The 20,177-nt window shown below is 41.8% G+C and overlaps 2 protein-coding genes across 3 annotated transcripts in view; one reads left to right on the top strand and one right to left on the bottom strand.

The window, feature by feature from the left end:
- IL6ST (interleukin 6 signal transducer) overlaps positions 1-11,095 on the top strand; it is a 34,594-nt gene extending 23,499 nt beyond the window's left edge. Inside the window, exons 10-16 of the mRNA XM_015848721.1 lie at positions 429-602; positions 1,285-1,386; positions 1,905-2,051; positions 2,566-2,706; positions 3,902-3,998; positions 4,554-4,635; positions 5,419-11,095. Of these exons, the coding sequence (XP_015704207.1) occupies positions 429-602; positions 1,285-1,386; positions 1,905-2,051; positions 2,566-2,706; positions 3,902-3,998; positions 4,554-4,635; positions 5,419-6,144 (1,469 nt within the window). The 3' untranslated portion in view covers positions 6,145-11,095. The remainder of the gene's footprint in view (positions 1-428; positions 603-1,284; positions 1,387-1,904; positions 2,052-2,565; positions 2,707-3,901; positions 3,999-4,553; positions 4,636-5,418) is intronic.
- Positions 11,096-12,128: 1,033 nt separating this feature from the next.
- Positions 12,129-20,177, bottom strand: part of IL31RA (interleukin 31 receptor A) — a 32,673-nt gene continuing 24,624 nt past the window's right edge. Inside the window, exons 14-16 of one of the 2 annotated variants that reach the window (XM_015848722.2) lie at positions 19,494-19,587; positions 19,084-19,156; positions 12,129-18,540 (exon numbers count right to left, since the gene is read on the bottom strand). In XM_015848722.2, the coding sequence (XP_015704208.1) occupies positions 17,899-18,540; positions 19,084-19,156; positions 19,494-19,587 (809 nt within the window). In that variant the 3' untranslated portion in view covers positions 12,129-17,898. The remainder of the gene's footprint in view (positions 18,541-19,083; positions 19,157-19,493; positions 19,588-20,177) is intronic. The other variant, XM_015848723.2, reaches the window with a different exon arrangement.

Below are 20,177 nucleotides of genomic sequence, written 5' to 3'. Positions count from 1 at the left end.
AAATGACCCAACTAAAGATAGGCTTCAGCATAGCAGTATTGTAGCTAGAAGGGCTTGGTAAGGTACATGAGCATATTCAGGAGTGGAATGGGAACTTAGAAGGTCTGTATGTTTGATTTTGCTGTGATATAGACCCTTTAGTTTTGAAGAAATATGGTAACTTTTTACTGTGCAATAAGACAACTTGCTATATAGGAGAAAAAGTGTGTCTGACTTAGAGTTATTAAATAGTATTGTTTGTCTCTCTGATACAAATTCAGATGTAAGCTACTTAATTTCAGCAAATGACTAACATTTTCTTTGATTCTGCCAAGTTTTCACCATTGCAATAATCAAAAGTATCCACATTTGGCAAGACAGCTGCTATTTTGACTAAATGGTGGAAGAAATGTCAGTATTCAGCACTTTTCCATTTTCTTTCATTCCAGCTCCTGTGAAGAATATTAGAACACTACCTAAAGATGGCAAATTGTGGGTAGGATGGGCTGCTCCTAATAATGTTCTTAAATACGTGATTGAATGGTGTCTGATGTCCAACAGCTCAGACTGCATCACAGAGTGGCAAATAGAACCAGGAAGCATTCAAGGAACATACTTAAAAGGTACTTAACTTACAAGTTTGTAAATATCTTGTAGAACTAAGAACTAAGAGCCTAGTGAATATTCTCAAAGGGAAAAATATATTTATGGTAACTAGGTTTCTCTTTGTAGAATGGGAATCTGAGATAATGCAAGGACTACTCATAGTTTATAACAACCATGTGGAAATATCAATGTTTTTGCCAAATCAACTAGTTTTTTTAATTTTGAAATTCATGTTATGCTAAAAAAAGTCTCTTATCTGCATTTTGCTTTTAATCTCTTCATTCCTGGGAACAACTGAAATGGTAAAAAGGCTGAGGTCCTTCCAAATCAAATTGTCACGCATCTTTAGGTCAAACAATGAAACTCAATCAACTTCACAATTCTGTTCAGATTGTGATCAATAGCTCACATGTATAATTCTGTGGTTCAGTGTTGCAGACAGCTAAAGGCTTAATTAGAATAAATGAGGAAAAAAGCCAAAATTCTATTAAGTCTGCTTATACTTCAATGAAACACTTTATTTTTCGCATAGTTACTTCTTCAGAGCAGTATGTAAATGAGCTCTAGAATAATAGCATTTAGTTATAAGGCCATTTAACAAAACAGGGAAGTCTTGGGACCCTGCATCTAAAGTAAATGAGATAGATAGTGAGAAATTTAACTCTCTGAAACAACATATTTTAAAATTTCCTTTATTAGGTGACATTAAACCATTCAAGTGTTACTTGATAACTGTGTACCCTCTGTATGCTGATGGCCAGGGAAGTGGACAGTCTGTGAAGGCTTACCTTCAGCAGGACCGTAAGTACAAGAGTCACCTTGGAGCACATTTGCTGACATCTTAGCTGAAGTAGTGAAACCTTTGCTTTCATGTGAACGGCATAATTAAAAGTGGCCCCACACGTAAGGGCATCTGATGTAATTGTTTTTGTCCCCTCTGTTAACTTCAGTTCTTTAGTGTGCAGTTTTCCAGCTTTTATCAGAGAATTTGTCACAGGATTTTGTTACTTTATCAACATAATTTTAGATACTGTATATGAAGTCAGGAATAGCTGACTTCAGTGGAAAACTGTGTGTGATCTCATCTGGTTGCTTTTTCATACATTTCTCTAGATATTCCTTTTAAAGCTTCTTTGAAATTGCTACATAGCCTGAAAATCATGTGTTGTCTTAAAATAATGCTTTGTACATAAGTTAGTCCAGCTATTCTACCGAAGCTTTTATGAAATAGCAGTCCAGTTCTCATTAACACACTACTTTTATGGACGGAAGGATCTGCAATAGAAGCTAACATTCATCTTGTTCATCTACCATTACAGGTCCTTCAAAAGGACCAACTGTTCAGACAAAAAAAGTAGGAAAAGCTGAAGCTGTTTTGACATGGAACCATCTCACAGTAGATGAGCAAAATGGATTCATCAGAAGTTACACAATATTGTACAAAACTGTCGATGGAAATGAAACAGGTAACAGAAGGCAGACATGCTTTGTGGTGTTGATGTACTCAATGTGTTTCCTTCCTAATGCATGTTCCTAGAAAATGAGAAACAGACTAAAGTGTGTTTGACAGTGCTTCGGACACAGATGGGGAGATTACATTGTAGAAAGGTGTTTTGTTTTATTTTTTTTTCAAGATCTACATAAGAGGGTCAGTTTACTTATGCTTCTAGTTATCTGCTAGATTTTTTTCTAGCTAGCTATGTATTCTGCATATTAGAGCCCTTTAAGCTTCAGTTTTACTTTCAGTTTGCTTTCTGAAATGAATTGTCACAAAGAAGGAATAAGTTCAAACGTGCACAGAAGTGAATTAACCTCAGTGTTCACTGTACAAGTTGGTAATCTTTCTGTGGTGGTTGTTTTCCATGCAGCCGCACATTCTGCACAAGCTCTTATCTCTTAAGATGTAGTGTCTTAATGCTTTTGTGTTTATGGAGATCTAACAAACCATACTGAAAACTAGTATATTTTTCTTCTCTTCAGCCGTGTCAGTGGATCCATCCAAGACAGAGTATACGCTCTCTTCTCTAGCCAGTGACACACTGTATACTGTACGGATGATGGCATACACAGATGAAGGAGGCAGGAGTGGTCCTGATTTTACTTTTACCACACAGAAGTTTGGTAAGGAAGAATGGGGAAAAATCAACAGAAGTAGGAATCGATGTTGCAGTAGTATAGAGGGCTCAATTTCTGATCTGACAGGAGAGGAACATGATTTAAAAAAAGAAAAAGGCATTTCAATCGTTCATCCTCACAAAGTGCAAGAAACTGTCCAACATTCAAACACAAAAGTATCTTTGACCTTCTTTTATTATTTGAATTCATTTACAATTCCTTCAGGCAGTTCCTTCCACATGTTTTTGAATTTTTCTTATGGTTTGAGATGTGCTTCTTGTCTATTGCTTGGAGTACAGTGAGTGGCCCACTTGTGTGAGTAATCAGGATTTTCTAGTGTCTCTGTAACCTTATCTGATATTGGATGGCTCCTGTTCTGATCTTAAAGACAGTGTCTAGGGTCTTGATTTTAATCTGAAAGTAGATTGCCTTCATTTTCCTGATTGTTGTTCTGCAAAGCTTCAGGCTGGGAATCTTGACCTGCTAATGTGGATGCCTGTCAGCACATGCCATTCTTTACAACCCTTATTCAGCTTCCACAGTTCTATTTTAATGGCTATTCACTTGTTACACTTCTCTGCAGAAATTCACTGTGAAGAGTTAAATTTATATGTGCAGCTTCCTGTTTATAATGGTAAAAGCAGCAACATCAAGTGTTCTTTTGGGATAGTGTTGCTCTTCCCTAAGCGTTTTGTAAGGTTTACTTATAAAATATATACATCATTTGGGAAGGGATACATGCCAACAATGCAGCTTTAAGTGTTTGTAGGCAAAGGATGTTTTGATGTACAGAATAAACTGATAGATGGCTTACATTAATTACTTGGTCATGATACTGATATGGCAATTGGTGGGTCCCTGAAATTGGACCACAGATGCATTCACTTAGAAACTGTATCTGCCTACATTGTAAAAATTATTTGTAACATTATAACTTCTGGAGCGATCTGTGGCTTTTATTGATGCAAGGCATTAGACTGAACTGAGCTTTTAGTAAGTTTACAAACAGGCTTTTTTTCATAGAGGGAAAAGGTTCTTCTGAAGCTGAATCTTAAGGCTGTGCTGTGTGTTTGGTTTCATATTGTCCCGGCCTGTGAGGAACTGTGTGCTGCTGCTGAGTTCCTTTTATACCAAAAAAGGGCTGTTAATGCTTTTCTTTGTGTCTTTCTTTTTTTGTGATTGTTTGTTTGTTTGTTTTCAGGGAGGGGAGAAATTGAAGCCATAGTTGTACCAGTGTGTCTGGCGTTCCTGTTGATTGTACTCCTTGGAGTTTTGTTTTGCTTCAACAAACGTGACTTGTAAGTGTAACTGTTTTATAAGTCATCAGATGGGACTAGAATGAAGTCTTTCATTTCATAAAGCACAGAATATTCAGTTTAACTATATTCAAGCTATTTAGTGTTAGCAAATGTTAAGTTTACTCAGTTCTTATTTAGTATTTAGTGGGATATATCGTGTCCTATTCCAGCTTTTTTTACCTCAGAGTTCTTCCCTGTGGCTTTAGCTGAGAGCTGAAGTGTTTTCCCGGCAAAGAGCATCTCTTACATGTCCCCAGTCAACTAACTTTTATTTCTGGTTTAGAAGGACAAAATTTTGCCCTTCTCATTCTGATATCCCTGCTGCTTCTAAAATCAATTTTTTATGGGCACTGTATTTGAAAAGCCAGTCTTGGAACATGTCCAGACTTTGTTTTTAGTTGTGAAGTTTGCTGTGATATTCATAGTTAGCTCTGAGTAACAGAAGTGTATGTTTATACTGACACAGGTAATATTTTCTACCTAAATATTTGTTCTGTAGTATCCACATAGGAATTTAAAAGTGCATCTTTTAACCTTGTTTTTAATCTTCTGCAGAATTAAAAAGCATATCTGGCCTAATGTCCCTGATCCATCCAAGAGTAACATCGCTCAGTGGTCCCCTCAAGTTCCAGCCAAGGTAACACTCATTTTTCTGCATCCTTAATTTTCCTAATACATAAAGTCTCAAACTAACCAGAGAGAGTCTTCTCCCTTCTAAAATACACAGAGTTCAAGGTTTGAAGTAAGACTGGATGTAAGTTTCACAACATCATTATATGATATGGCAAGAAGACTTAATTGTCAAATAGATTTAGTGTTAGAAATATATGATCCTTAGCACAAGTTCACAGCATAGAGCTTGAGTTTACTATTTCAAAGGGCCAAGCCCTGATTACTATATGCATTTATGGGAAAAAAGTACTAATGAAACAGTTCATGATTCTTAAAACTTTGTACAGTTAAGTGTGAAAGAAGGAGATCTAAAATATGGATGGTAAGTGTGGCAGAAAAATCTGTGCCCCATGTTGGATGGATGACAAAAAATTCCGTTCAGTAAACTGTGGGTAACATCTTAGGTTCAGACGTTGAACACTCTTTTGAGAGTGTGTGTGCATGGCCTCTGTGTAGAATGTTCTGTGCTGCGTAGTGAATGGTTTTCTGTTCTTCAGAGCCATTAAAAATTAGAGCAAAGCTTGCACATCCAGTTGCAGTTCTTAGAGTACTTTTGGAATTATGGATATAAAGCTACGTCTTTCATTTAGTAACAGATAGTTGGAGAGTATTGCCACACTCAATGAGGAGGCAAACTGTATGAAGAATATTGGACTTGCTACACAAAAAGAAATAAGTTATTTGATATTTTGCTTGTTTTCAAGTTAAATAACCTTCCTCTTAGGCAACATCCTTCTCTTTCTTTCAGCACAACTTTAGTTCTAAAGATCAGATGTACCCAGAAGGCAGTTTTACAGATGTGAGCGTCGTAGAAATAGAAGCTGATGACAAGAAGTCTTTTTCAGAACAAGATCTAAAACCTTTTGATTTGCTCAAAAAGGAAAAAAGTACTTCGGAAGGGCACAGCAGTGGTATTGGAGGATCCTCGTGCATGTCTTCTCCTAGGCAAAGCGTCTCTGATAGTGATGAAGGCGAAACTACACAAAACACTTCAAGCACTGTGCAGTATTCAACTGTAGTACTTAATGGCTACAGAGATCAAACACCTGTACAAGTCTTTTCAAGGTCTGAATCTACTCAGCCTCTGCTAGATTCAGAAGAGAGATTAGAGGATCATGCTGGAGGGAGTGACAGTATGACACAAAGGCAGCATTATTTCAGACAGAATTGTGGTCAGGATGAAACCAAGACAGACAGGCCATTCTTTGAAAGAGCAAAGCAGATTATTGCTGCTAATGAGGAGGATCTCGCTGGGTTTGCACAACTGCAGATCTCAGGTCAGAGTCCACAGCCTCTAGGCTTTGAGCTGGAAGAAAGTACCCAGGAAGCTGCTCTGCCAGATGTTTTACAGACAAGTACTGAAGGACAAACTGTGAGGCCTGAAACAGTGGAGGGAAACGAACCATCAGTTGATGAAATGCCAAAAAGTTACCTCCCGCAGACTGTGAGACAAGGGGGTTATGTGCCTCAGTGAGAGAAGAGACTGGCTGTATTAGGCCTTCGTTAGTGCCTGTTCACATTTTTTTTCCTGTGTTTCTGATAAATTAAGCTAGGTATTTTTATCTGAATGCAGATAGAAATATTGGGATTAGAAGAATAATTTGACAAAGAACAATAAGGACTATGTTTCCGTGGAAAATCTGCAGTCCAGACCTACTGGAGACTCACTTTTATGCACTACATGAAATCACAATTGTCTAAAAAGCTGAACAAGCCTCTGTGCTACCTTGCTTTTTGTCTTGTCTTATCAGATTTGCACGACTGAAAACAGCAAGTTTCAATTAATCACATTGGCCAACAGACCTCCGAGAAGAAAATACTTTGATTTGTGACAGTGTACAAGCCTAAAAAGCCAGCTTCAGTTGCTTGGAGCATCTCTGTGCAAAAACGAGACTGAAGTTCAGTATTCTACAGTGTAAAGATACTGTACCAAACACTTTTCAATAGCTTGACCAACCTTCTGAATTTTGACTTGGCCCAGTGTCACAGTTTCAGACTTACCAAACTCAGTATGCAAACCATGAATCCCCCTTTAAAACCTACATAGAAGTTGTGATGGTGTGCAGGTAAAATGCTATGATTGCTTGACTCTGAGTGCTACTATAGTCACTGATACTCTCTCTATATTTAGATATGCTTGCACATGAAGTATATAATAATTTGGCCTAAAAGTGTGCCTTGCTTCTGGATGCACAGCAGTTCAGTCTTTGTGTTTAATTGTTAAATTCAGATGAAAACACAGATGAGGAATTAGTCAAAGATTTTTGATCCCCAGTCACTTCCTGGTCATACTGCATCTCTCCTGTCACGTTAATTGCCTTTGTGTTATATGTGCCCCTTTCGCAGTGTGCTGCTTGAGGGGTAGATAACGGGCTGACAGATTTCATGGTCCTTATAACTGCCCAGGAGATGGGGAATAGGATCTTTTTCCTGATTGACTATGAAGATTAATATACAGGACTTGCTTGATACAGACCACAGCAAAAACCAAAGTGCTCTAGTCACTGAAGTGCTCAGGGAAAAAGAAAAGCAACTACCCTGAAACTGACAGTTACTGACAACAGGAATCTCTTATCCAGCATAAGCCACAGATAATATTAGTGGCTGCTAACATTCCTCACATCTCAGTTCAGCCCTATTCAGATGGTCTGTGTTTTATTAAAGGTACATACAATTGCATTAATATAAGCCTCTTCCCTAATGATGACATTTTATGACACTCGTGGAGATGTTTTTCTTAACTTAGTCTAGTCAGCTTTTCTAACTTGACACTAATAACCTTCATTCAAAACACTACACACTGTTCTGTGAGAATGAAATGAGAGTTTTAATTCTCCTTCAGCAAAAGGGAGACCTCCAGAACCTTCCAGTGCTGTGATGCGTGGTGCTCCTGTCCTGCAGAGCAGTCGCTAAAGGCCTTTGAAACACAGGTGGAAGCATGATGTGATGTTCTCCTCTTACACTTCTGTTTGGAAGAAACTCAATGCTGGGGTGAATTCAGAGTGTTGCTGTTTGGACTCCTCAGAATGGAGTTCTTAAGCTTCAGTAACATTTTATGCAATATTCTGCAGTTCCTTTCTGCTTACAGTATTTTTCATGTCTGGGCACTTTTTTTTACATGTGATGTTGCAGGTTACTGTAGCTGTACTTCAGAACAGACCACCTTCCTTCCTCCCTCTGCCACCTCAGCACATTCAACCTCTGCCTGTAGAGAGCAAGGCATAATGAAGGCTGTGCAGTCACAAGGCAGAGGAAGACGTGTCTGGTTTATCAAAGGCTGAAGGAGCGCTCTGTTGTCAGAACAGATTCCTCTTGGAAAGTGGCAGCAGTGAGTTTGTGCAGGGATTGGAAAGCAGTTTGTACAGGGATAGGTGCGTCTTCTTTAATCAGACTTCATAGTGGCTGTGGATACCAGGAGTGAAAGGGAAAGTCAGTGTGCGTGCTCACTCAAACTGCCCTACAGCCACATGCTGCCTAATTCACCCTCTGCTGACCTCTGAAATGTTTTGGGCTGCCATTTTTGTGGCCTCAGTCTGGCTGCTTGGCTTGAACATTGCTTTAACGAATGTTGCTTTAACCATGCTATCTTCTGTCTGTGATCCAGCAGTACTAACTTTTGGTAACATATGTCATATCTCAGAGACCACTTCAGCTGTTCCTAAAGTTATCATTCTCTTTCTGTCATGTAGAGGGACAGCATTTCGTTCTCAGTTGCTGTTAACCATGAACCATTTCCAAAGTAAGTTAAACCTTGAAGCGATTCCCTCTTTTTGGGAGGTCAGTGCTAACGAGAGCTCTAGTCTGTCCCTTCTGGACTCCTATTTCATTACTGTTCATGGGTCTGTGGTAATGAACGCACACAGCTGTACTGGAGAACATCATGATGTGGGTTGTGCATGGCAAATTTACTGTCTTTCTGTCTTTTGCATCTGGGGATAAAATAGTGGAGACAAAGCAGGAGGTGCTTTGTGCCTACAGAAGGCACAGAAAGCTGGGGTAAGAGGTTTGCTCACAGCTTCATTAACCTCTGTGCCAGAGTGCTGCGCTGTGCAGTCTGTGGGCTTAACTTGGTTTTGTATTAGTATACATTACAGCAAGAGTTGTATCTGAGAGTTACAGGTGGGTTTCCGAGCCTATGTAATACATTTTAGCAAGCCACTGAAATTCTCTTAATTTGGCCTGAATGTGAGAACTAAAGGAAAAGCTTTTATTTTTATGTTTTCTTCCAATAGCTGTGGTGCACTTTACAAAATAAAGGCATTATTAAAATAAAATCATACGTTACTATTGACACTTTAGTGCCCATCTTGGTTTCCCAGACTGGAATTGTTCAAGCAGGGATGTGATAATAGGTGAGGGAAGCACCCTGCCTGTCTTCTGCAGCAGGTGGGGGCAGTGAATAAGGATGTGTTTATCCTGTGTTATCACACTTGGAGCTGCTTTCAGGCGCAGACTAACCAAACTCCTCCTCTGCCTGCAAGAAAAGTGCTTGTTATTCCTGTAGTGATGTTCAGTGTGCTCTGCTAGAACAGGAGGTTGGTGGGGTTGATGCTGTGGCTGTGTTGGCTTGTTTCCATGGCACTGAGCATGGGAATATCTTCTGTTGCAGTGAAAAAGGCTGTTTGTGCTTACTGCTGTCAGCTAAACTACCTGCTGAGCCTCAGGCCAACAGGGCAAAGGACAGCAGAGCAGAAATGTTGCTAAGTGAGTTTAGGATTGTCTGTGTTAGGCATGTGCTGATCAGTCTGACAGCAGCCCAGCAAAGTGATTCTTTATCCAGATTTGCAGGAACTTTGGCCACGTTGCTGGGGCACAGAGCCAAGTGTCCCTTTGGCTGCCCCTTGCTCACAGGGGCTGTTCTGGTTCTCAGCTTAGGATCTGACTGTAAATTGTGAGCACCACCAGGTGGCTAAAGCCTATGTGAGCACACTGAGGGAGTGTGGGAGTGCTGCTGCTTTAACTTAGGTCACATATCTAATTAACGCCAGGTCTTAAGTACCCTGAGACCCACGTCAGTATATGCTGCTATCCTATTGACTTCAATAGGATCTAGAACTCCAGAGCAACCCAGAACTGGTGTAGTCAGCCCCTCCAGGATGTGTACACATTCAGCTGTGGTTTATATGCATTAAAAGGGACTAAATAGACCAGTTTGTCTTCTGTGAGATGGTTGTTGTGATTGAGACTAAGAGCTGTTTAGGTACATTCCTTGAAGTGCATTAAAAAGCTCCACAGATGGCTGGATCCTAAAACTTCCCTATAAACGCTGATCCCTTGGATAGGATGGATACGTACAGGCATTCTGTATTCCTGTAGCTGCTGTCAGTGATGTTATTTGGAAGCAGTTTCTGGTAGCATAAGTATCACATTGCCTGTGGTGGAGCAGCCCGTTGGTGACCACTGCCCTCCGTGCTGCAGGGAGCCCCATGCAGCAATATGGAGGAGGGCAGAATTCATCGACTCCTGTTTCTCTTCCCTCAAAGTGAAAGGATTAGTTAAGATGAAGCTCGACCGCATACACCTGCTTTCTCCGTCGTTCCCTTCATAGCACTTGTGCAATCTGAGCCATTCATATGACACAGCAGTGCTGACTCTATGCGCAAGGATGCACATCAAGGCCACGGACTTGTTGCAAACTACTCTAATGACTACGGCCAGAGCGCGGCGGGGCAGGAACCAACAGCATGCAGTGTGGGGCAGGGCTGCGTGTGCAGGAACAGCCTGGGAGGTGGACGCAGGCAGTGACGACGTGGGTGCACTGCAGGAGCATGCAGTGGTGATGGATGAGAAACGAATGCAAGGCGCTGCTGACAGTGGATGGCTGCAGCGCGGCTTCCTCCTTGCCCTGACCTGCACCGACTGCGCTGCGCCTCTGGGACTGCAGCTGTGGATACACACAGCAGCCGCTCCTCACAGCAAAGCACATTCGTCCATGGACCCGCTTGGCTCCGCGCGGCCTCTAACAGACTGTACTGGGCGATCTGCTCCCACCTGCTGCGTGGGGCAGTGGATAAGGGTGTACTTTGTCGCCACGTACATCTCGGTAAGCGTAGTTGTAAGACATGGGGATATTTAACAAGGAAAGTGCCTTGATGCTGAACTGAACTTAGTGAATGTAATGTCAAATAGATTTTCTTATGTACCATATGGGGTTATGGCTGCCTGAGCTACTGCCGATGTGTAACCGCTGCCAGCTTTAGGTGCATGCTGTGGCAGCCAGCTGAGCGGGCGCTGTGCTGTCCATACAAAGTGTTTTCCACAGCACGACGCGACCTTACTTCTTTTGCAAGCTGCATGTTTATTGTCATAGAGACTCTGCTTTCTACAATTTACTTTTACTGTAACGTCGGAATGTCTTTGTTACCCAGCTGAGCCTGAACGTTGCATTTGTCTACTACGTCATATTAAAAAGGACAAAACTCGGAGCTGGCTGTGGCTGTGGGCGCTACGGGCCGTTCTCTCTCCCCGTTCCGTTCGCGGTTCTGATCCGGCGGTAACGCGGTTCTGACACCGCTGAGCCGCTGAATCACGGCGCTCCGCCGCCCGCGCAGCGGATTTCCCGGCCCCATCGCGACCCGCTGCGGAAACGATCGCGCTCCGTGTCCGGATGCAGCTTTTTCCCCCTCGCACACACGTACCGCGGCAGGAAGGCCCGGCCCCACCGCCCCGCACGCACCGTCCCCTGTTGGTCCCGGCCCAACCCGCTGAGCCGAGGCGCGGTGCCGGGATGTGTCACCCCGCAGCTCCCGCCCCCGCCGTGCGCTCCATTGCCTGGAAGCACTGCGTGCTCCGCCGCGGGGGCGGGACGGCCCGGCCTCAACACGGGGCACGGCCCGCCGTTTTTACGAATCACAGCCACGGAATCACAGAGGAGACGTGCAGGTTGGAAAAGACCTCAGAGATCATCGAGTCCAACCACAGCATTACCGTACTGCCCCACTAACTGCCCTCTGCTAAACCACGTCCCTGAGCACCACATCCAAACGGTGTTTAAACACATCCAGGGATGGTGACTTAACCTCCTCCCTGGGGAGTCTATTCCAGTGCTTAACAACCCTTCCTGTAAAGAAGTTTTCCTGATATCCAACCTAAACTTACCCTGGTGCAACTCGAGGCCGTTTCTCCTTGCCCTGTCACCAGTGCGAAGAGACCATCCCCACTCTCACTGTAAGCACCTTTCAGGTATCTGAAGAGAGCAATCAGGTCTCCCCTCAGCCTCTTTTTCCCCAGACTAAACAGCCCCAGTTCCTTCAGCCTCTCCTCATAGGGCATATTCTCCAAGCCCTTCACAAGCCCAGAGAAGCAGCAGACGCCCAGTCCTTGGGGACAGTCAAGGCCAAGCTGAACAGGGCTCTGAACACCCTGATGTAGCTGTAGGTGTCTCTGTTCATTACAGGGGAGTTGGAGATTACTTTTAAAGGTCCCCTTCCAACTCAAGTGATTCTGTGATTACACAACTGGGAAAAACACTGGCCAACTTCTCTATTTGAAGGGAGTGCAGGGTCAGGCTGTCACAGCACAACATGTGGAGTCATTTAAATACAAATATCAACATAGAAACACCCAAAGTAAACAAAGATGACCACAATACAGCTCCTTTAAAGGTAATGAAACAGATCCATCCCCAGGGGCTGCAGCAGTGGGAGCGGTGCCCGTGGTTGCAGGAGGAACTGGGCAGCACAGGAGGGAAGCACAGCACTGTGAGTGGCACACACAGAGCAGCCCTGGGGCTGCAGTGGCACAGGGGGCACACAGCAGCACAGTGCAGCTCCCAGGACACGGGGCACAGGCAGCACCATCCCCTGCTTGAGGCAGCAAATGGGCACCAAGAACAGAGTTCAGCTCAGGGCAGGACACTGAGGTGGCACAGTGGTGGTGCAGCGGCTGTGGGAGCTGCCCTCCTTGTCCCTTCAGAAAGGACAGGGGAGGCCCCAAGTGCAGGAGGAGAGGTGAAAATGAGCAGAGACTGAAGCGGTAGGAGGCAACTGGCACCAGATATGATTCACAGCTTCCTGCCTCACAGTGCCTGCGCAGCACAAAACCATGTTAAGATGGAGCTGTGGAGAGCTTCATCAGGAGCACAGAAGCAATTAAACCCTTCTAAGAAGAAAAGCAAAAGGAGGGAAGAGGTGGTCCTCATTGAGCAAAGCCGGCTGTGCAGCAGTGAAGAACGCACTGCAGACAGAAGCAGATACACAGATCATGCTGGGAAATGTCAGCTCTCTGAAGAAAGCAGTGGCTGCGGAGGCAGTGGGAGGGAAGAGGTCCCAGGTGTGGGGCAGCTACAGAATGAGCTTCCCATTAAAAACAAAGACACTGTCCCCTCTGCATTAATTCCTGTATTCAGAGGATTTTTTAAACATATATTTTCAATTTTAAAAAAAGTGTGAATCCCCAAAAGGCCACATGCAGACTGGACAGAGAGCGGCCACACACACACAAGGGTTTGTCCCAGAGCTGTGCAGTGCTCACTTCAAAGGAAAAAGGGTAGGAGGAATTGCCCAGATTTTGTCACATTACGGTGGAATTTTCTGTAGTGTAATTCTGGAGCCTCTACAGCTCCCTTCCTTCAGGCCAAAGAGTTCTGCTCAGTAACGTTCCAAGTGGACGACAGCAGAGCACTAACACTGATTTCAATCTCATGAGCTTTGCTTCTGGCATCCCTGAGTACTACTGACTAATCCCATAGTTACAAAACGTATTTCTTCATCAGAATCCACCGCACGTACAGTTTCTCATCTAACAGAGACAGTTCTGCTGTCTGATCCCTAGCAAAGGGAGTACAGCATTCTCGGGATAGCAATGGCAGATCCAGGAAATCTCAGGCTGCTTTTCTGAGAAATACTCACTGCAAAGCTTCCGTTCTGTTGACTCAGTCACGGTAACCTAGATACATCCAGTTGGCTCAAGAGGCTTTCAGCAGCACGGGGATAAGCAACGCCTGAAGAACAAGACAAGGGCTTCCGAAAAACACCAGTGGTGCGCCGTCCTTTTAAGAGCTGAAGAGAGTCACAGACACCGGATGAGGAAAGGACAGCAGTAAGTAATCCCTCTGCACTTAGTTCTCCAGCAAGTTCTGTTTTAAACAAGTTCTAGAGAATAAATCTGCACCATACAGGCACACATCTGCTTCAGTTCATGTTTTGATTCGCTATTAACAAGACTTCATTCTGTGCAAGAACATTTTATTCAAATGGCTGTGTCAGCTTCGAGATTGTTGCTGTTTGTTCTTCTGGTCTGGTTTCAAAATAACCAGCCAAAAACAGTGTAAGTTAAATAGCAAGATGGCAGCAAAAATGATATTGTCTGCTCATGGGAAAAGGACAAACAATAGGAAGGTTTTGAAATGAATTTCACTAGAAAAATTGTGTTTTTCTCAAATACTAAAAAAGATTATTTCTTTTAAGTAACATAACAGCAAAGAAAGTGGAAAAACAAAGGCTAAAAAAGAAAAGTATCTCCCACAGAGTTCCTAAGTTATCAGACTGGGACACACAACACGTTCACAAGATCATCTCCTGTGGATAGGAGCAGTATGACATGTATTACATGAATGCATGATGCCCTTCCGTGGGCTCCACTTACAAACACTGTTCTCTGCAAGTGGGACAGAAAAATGCACACAAAGCAAACGCTTTCAGCATGCTCTGTCTGTAAGGTGGGCTGGCCAGGATGAACAGCCATAAGACAAGCTGATCACAGGAACTGATCACAACCACTGCATTTACTCTTTCTTGCATGTTTACTCTTCCTTGCTAAGAGGCAAAAGATATTGCTGTTAACAACTACCTGATCTTACAGTCAGCCCACACTGCTGTGGGCTCCAGACTCAGACACCACAGGATGCGCCCTGCTTCTTGCTATTAATTAACACTGACACAGAGCAGCAAAGTGAACATTTTGCTCTCTGCAGAGAACTGGAACCCAGAGCAGAGCCACCCAGAACCAGAATGCCTCCATTACACGTTTCAGCCTGTTCAAAGCCAGTTTTACACAAAGTCAGATCGTCTACGTGTTATATAAGCTCTGTGTGTTATATGTTAAGTAACATTTGGCAGGGTATCTCAGCCGATTATTTCAGAACAGCTGCTAGCAAAGCATAAAGCTATTAAGTAAATTTTCACAATTACATCTCACAATAACGAGCAAGACATTTGCTGTTAAGACACTGCTTTGTGCACATGACCACCGAGACTGCTTGTCACAAAAACATCAGGATATTCAATCTTTAGTATTTTGTATTTTGAAGTCTTGGCTGGCGAGGTTAAAAAGTTACAGCCTAATGCCCGAAACCCTGTGGCTGTCAAAACAAAGCCCTCTTGCTCAAATCTGTCAAAGGAGGTTTCAAAATTAAAACCTCAGATTGCTTTGAATTGGAGTTTCAGGTTTGGCTCATTATCTTCTCTCGTGATGTTTCTAATTGCTGGCAGCGTAAAACCAAAGGATTTGGTAATGGGAAAAGCTGCCAGCACAAACCTCACTCTCAGGACCACAATATCCTTGCACACATCACAGTACAGGCTGCAGACCTCTGAGCAATGCTCTGAAACATACCCAACACAGCCAAACATCACTGCCCTAAGATCCTTATTTGCAAAGGCCTGTTCAGCTTAACCATGAGTCCAGCTTTCCCCATCACAGCTGCAATCACCAAGCATTTAAAGATATTATATTACTAATGACCTTAGTAATTACCTGTACTATGGGAGCACTGGAAGGTAACTCTATACTGTCATAGCAGTTCAGAACTTCAGCCTGTCTGTGCCTCAAGCTTCTCAACCATCAATACTGCTTTAGTGTTGGTTTGCGCTCAGCAGAAAAGGGAACAAGCTCACCACCTCCCCACGTGGGAAGTGCAGAGGTGCTGACAGAGGTGGGGGACAAGGCACAGCTGTCTTCCTGCCAGCACCAACTGCTCAAGTCAAGGCACATATTAAAACAAGAAGCCCCAAGTGAACAGCAGAACAACAAATACGGTAAATACACAGATTAATATTTCAGGCCGGCATCCTGTGGGCTTTTAGGCAAGAATCCACACATATTTTAGAGTTAGAAGATCCCAGCTTGCAATCTCATCCATTCTGATGAACAACAGACATCAGCAAGATGAATTATACAGACAGGCGCTAGTTTTTCTGCACAAACAATAGATTAGTTGCATTATTTCCCTGTGTATGGGCACACACATATTTATATGTACAAAAGCAATTCATCGGGCAGTTTCTCAGAGGAACTGATGTAGTTGCATAGATGACTTATCTGTGTAATTGCAGCTCTTCTGCTGAAGCCATACTAGCTTGCAGCAGCACTGAGGCCAGTTTATTGTCTCTTCCTGGACGTCTATATCCCAAGACACTCTGCTTGTTACACAGTCCAAGGAAGCAAACTGTGAATGTAACACCTGAGCTTTCCTTACTTGTGAACATTCAACAGATCAAAAACTGTACTGCACATGGATATGAAATAATACACTGTCCACTGCCTGTCTGATTTTGTTGTAATCACCAAAGGGATGCATCAGTGTTCTGATACAAGCTTATTCAGTAAAAACAGGCATACATGCAAAGATTGTGGTATCCCTTTAAAGTCTGAAATGGCTATAGCCATTAGAGAAATAACAAAGGGAAAAAAAATAAACATCCATGCAAGTAATTTCAGATGAGCTGTACCTACAGAAGAAGCCTGTAATGGGATCAAGTTTCAAATGGTGGTAAGGTCTCAGGTTCTTCCAGCCTGCCCTAAGACATAGCTGGCACCAACAGGGTGGGCTGTATCTAGAACGCATCTTATGCTGTTAAATCTTAAAGCTGTATACAAACACAAAGCCTACAGGGCTACTGTGCAAAAAATGGAACACACAAATCGAAGCAGAATTGCTGAAGTGACTGTGAAAAGGTGATGTGAACCCATTTGCTGAGGCACAGGAATAGAAGCTGTGAGTCCCTCACATACATTGTGCTCAGATTAAGGCTCACTCACATGCAAGTGTTCACTTCTGCCAAGGAGATACCAAACTGGGATGGAAAATTCAGCTCTTCTGAACAAGCTCCTGCTCATGATTAGAAGTTGATACATCCATCTCAAGAACTCGCCAACTATCTCCAAAAAAGAGATCTATTTACAAAAACTTCAGGAATATTAGAAGATATGTCCACAAGAATCCTTCCTTCTCTCTCATGCATTCACTAATAGTGCATTTTTTCTTCTTATTAAGGGGATTTTAATGGATGTAAGTATCATAGGTCACACAGCATAAGAATTTTGTCTATAACAGGTTAATCTGTTAAAATCTGGGGGATTTCCATCTGTAGAATTTGAAATGCCAGGGTATTAAATGTTAATTCTAAAAGACTGAATGTTTAATTTAGCTTCCCCCTCCCCCTCCCCCAGTTCAAAATACCACAACTTCAATTGAGAACAGCTTTAAACAAGGAGAAATTAAAGGCACAGTAGAAAGAAGATAAGGAGATATCTTGTGGTAAACAGCTAGAAAAAAAAACAACTCTGAAGGAGTCCAAAAATACAGAGAATGATTAAAAATGAGAGAAAAGGAGGGAAGCAAAAAGCCAACGCAAACTTCCCTTTCCCAGAACACAGATAGGTTAATAGCATGTACATAACATATTGTCTCATTAAAGATATGGCAACTATGAGCCAAACTGCTGATTCAAGAGTCAGGATGCACAAAGATGACTACCAGCTACTTGTGAGACAGAAAAACAGTACACATAAAATTAGATACCAAATAAGCTTGGGAAAAAAGAAAAAAAAAGAAAAAAAAAAGTGAAGTTACTTCATGTAACTAAAGGAAATATTTGGCAGATGTTGGCTCTGTTCAGGTTAGTGCATATTGCCCCAGCAGTGCTCATCTATCTGAATTGGTTGTCAAGGGGGAAAGCAGGAAGCTACTTGCACTGGTTGATTTTCTCACGCGGAAAATCAAAATGAAGAACTAAGAAAAGCTACAACCTTTGCCTCCTTTGCCTCACTGACACATTTCTCTGCTTTAAAAAAAAAAATAAAAATTAAAAAATTAAAAATAAAAAAATTAAAAATTAGAAATCCCCCATAACTCTGAGAGTGAAGCTTCACAGGAATAAACACAGTACATTCACTACTTCACAGCTGTTCAATGGAACAGGGTAATTTCATCCAAAGTCATCACGACCATCCAGGAAACACAGGAAAATATAAAAGCAGTGCTACCAGGTTGAGACTTCACAAGGAATTATTTCCCCTGCTGATGAGCTGTTGCCAGCCCAACCATGTCCAATGTTATATAGGATTGTCCTACAACATTTTGTCGAAGTCCAGGCAAAACAGCTGCCTGGCTTTTGGGTTCATTCTTGCTGTGTTCTGACAAGTTCTCAGAAACAAGAAATTCTCTTGTTTTAACAGAATTTCTAAGGTATGGATTGAACAGGCTTTTTTCACTGAAATCTTCTCTGTTTGAAACTTCTTCATTATCATTTTCTTCATTTTTAATTGAGATCTGTTGGGAATCACATAAATCATCTTCCAGCATTATGATGGGCTGGAGTTTCTTGGCTGGTATCAAAGCTGAATGTATTTGACTTCTGAAATCTTGATCAGTGATCATGTAAGGCATGGACATTGAAAGGTGCTTAGCACCTTCCTGTTCTTCATTCTTCATTATCTTTTCATCATTATTTAGCAGAGTTATCTTGTATTCAGAGGTATTCTGTACTTTGTTTGTATTAATGTCAGTACTTCCAGAAACACATTTTTCACAGTTCATTAGTAGCGATCCTTCATGTTCTTCTTCAGGAAAACAATCTTCCAAAACACTTATGTTTTCCAGGCCTCTGGTTTTATCCTCGCATGCCAGTGCCTTTGAAAATGAATTATTCTGTCAGTATAAAGATAGAATTTTGAAAGTTACATGAAGATAGATAAGTTATCAGAAGCCTATTTAATATACAAAATACTGCCAGTTAAAGTGCATTCCAGCACATGCATTTAAATGTGAATGAGTATTTAAAGAAAGACAACATCATTCTATTCATCTGCTAAGTATTTTAACTTCATGCTCTGAACATGTACTGTTTCCATCTGGTCCACTCTAACCAACTAGTTTATGGACAAAATATAAACTTCATAGATTACACTTGCTATAGAATCTTGATCAACTCCATTCAGATATGAAGGATAGAAGTACAAAAACATCAGTAAGGAAATATGTAAACAATTAAAAAGATGAAAATATTAGTACAATGACAGAGCTCTGGATTATCAATCAACTTCAATTTTATGCTGCACTACATTTTCTGTGGAGAATGGAGGAAATATTGAGATATGGAGATTTGAGTCAGTGGTTATAGTTAGAAAACGACTGTCACAAGTCTTCTGCCCATTTGATTCCCTCCTTAATAAATAAAACCACATCTGTTACCATAGAAGAATCAAGATGCACTGCAATGCTCTCTGCAGGATTGGGTACATCAGGCCAGCAAACCTTTTGAAACCTGTTATTGAGAAAGCATGTTTGGTCAAATGTTGAAAAAAAAAAATAGATTTTTTAAAAATACTGTGTTACAAGACACTGCAGAATTAACTATTAATGCACAGCAGTCAATTTTCTGATTATACAGCACTCTAAATAAGGCCATGAACAAGAACTGGTGTGGTTACGTTTCTGGTAGTTCTTCAGAAAAAAATGCCAAATCAAGTACACTTCACTCTATTGAAAGCATCCAAAGCAGTAGACCACACAAAGGTGACACTGAGTTCTTATTTTAACATTATTTATAATTTAAAATATACTGACTAGATTCAAATTTAGAAGATGAAAAATGTACTTACAGGTGTTTTTTCATCATGCACGTTATCCAAAGGCCTAACAGAAACAACATGCTTAATCCAACTGGTATAGCAATGAAAATAACATCTTCTTTATCTTTAGAGGAAAGAACAGATGGTTACCATTTCTTCCTGTATTTCAATAAGACAGCTGATTTCCTACATCAAAGTCACCTGACTAGCAGCACCATAAACACCTTCGCCAAAATTAATCAAAATTACTCAGAATACTGAATAGTATCCATTGTACCACATGTGAAAAGTTGAGCATTTTTCCTCCAGTTTACTAAGACAGAAAAGAAGGGGAAAAAAATAGCATCACCCAATAATCCAGGCCGGAGTGGACATCTCCAGCTCACCCTGTCCAATGCAGAAATCAGAATCAGGTTGTTCAGTGTCCTGTGCTAGTACCAGGATGAAAAGCCTAATACCTTTCTGGGTACTCGTTGCTTTCAAGTTGCCTGAAACCACTATATAGTGACACTGCCACTTGTTACTACTGAATAGATTTTACATACGGTGACAGAGATGGATTTTAAATATGCTTAAAATATAGTTACTCTAATGAGTGAAACATACTATACAGATTTCTGAGCTAGCTTCCAAGTACCTACCAGAGGCAGTTACAGACAGCAACAGAGATCAGACTTCTGCACAGCCTAACCTATTTTGTATGTGAGTGGCAAA

This window comes from Coturnix japonica, chromosome Z (genome assembly GCF_001577835.2).
Source record: "Coturnix japonica isolate 7356 chromosome Z, Coturnix japonica 2.1, whole genome shotgun sequence".
NCBI classification, from domain to species: domain Eukaryota; kingdom Metazoa; phylum Chordata; class Aves; order Galliformes; family Phasianidae; genus Coturnix; species Coturnix japonica.
The sequence above is the reverse complement of the archived record's forward strand: the minus strand, read 5'-3'. Positions and strand labels throughout refer to the sequence as shown.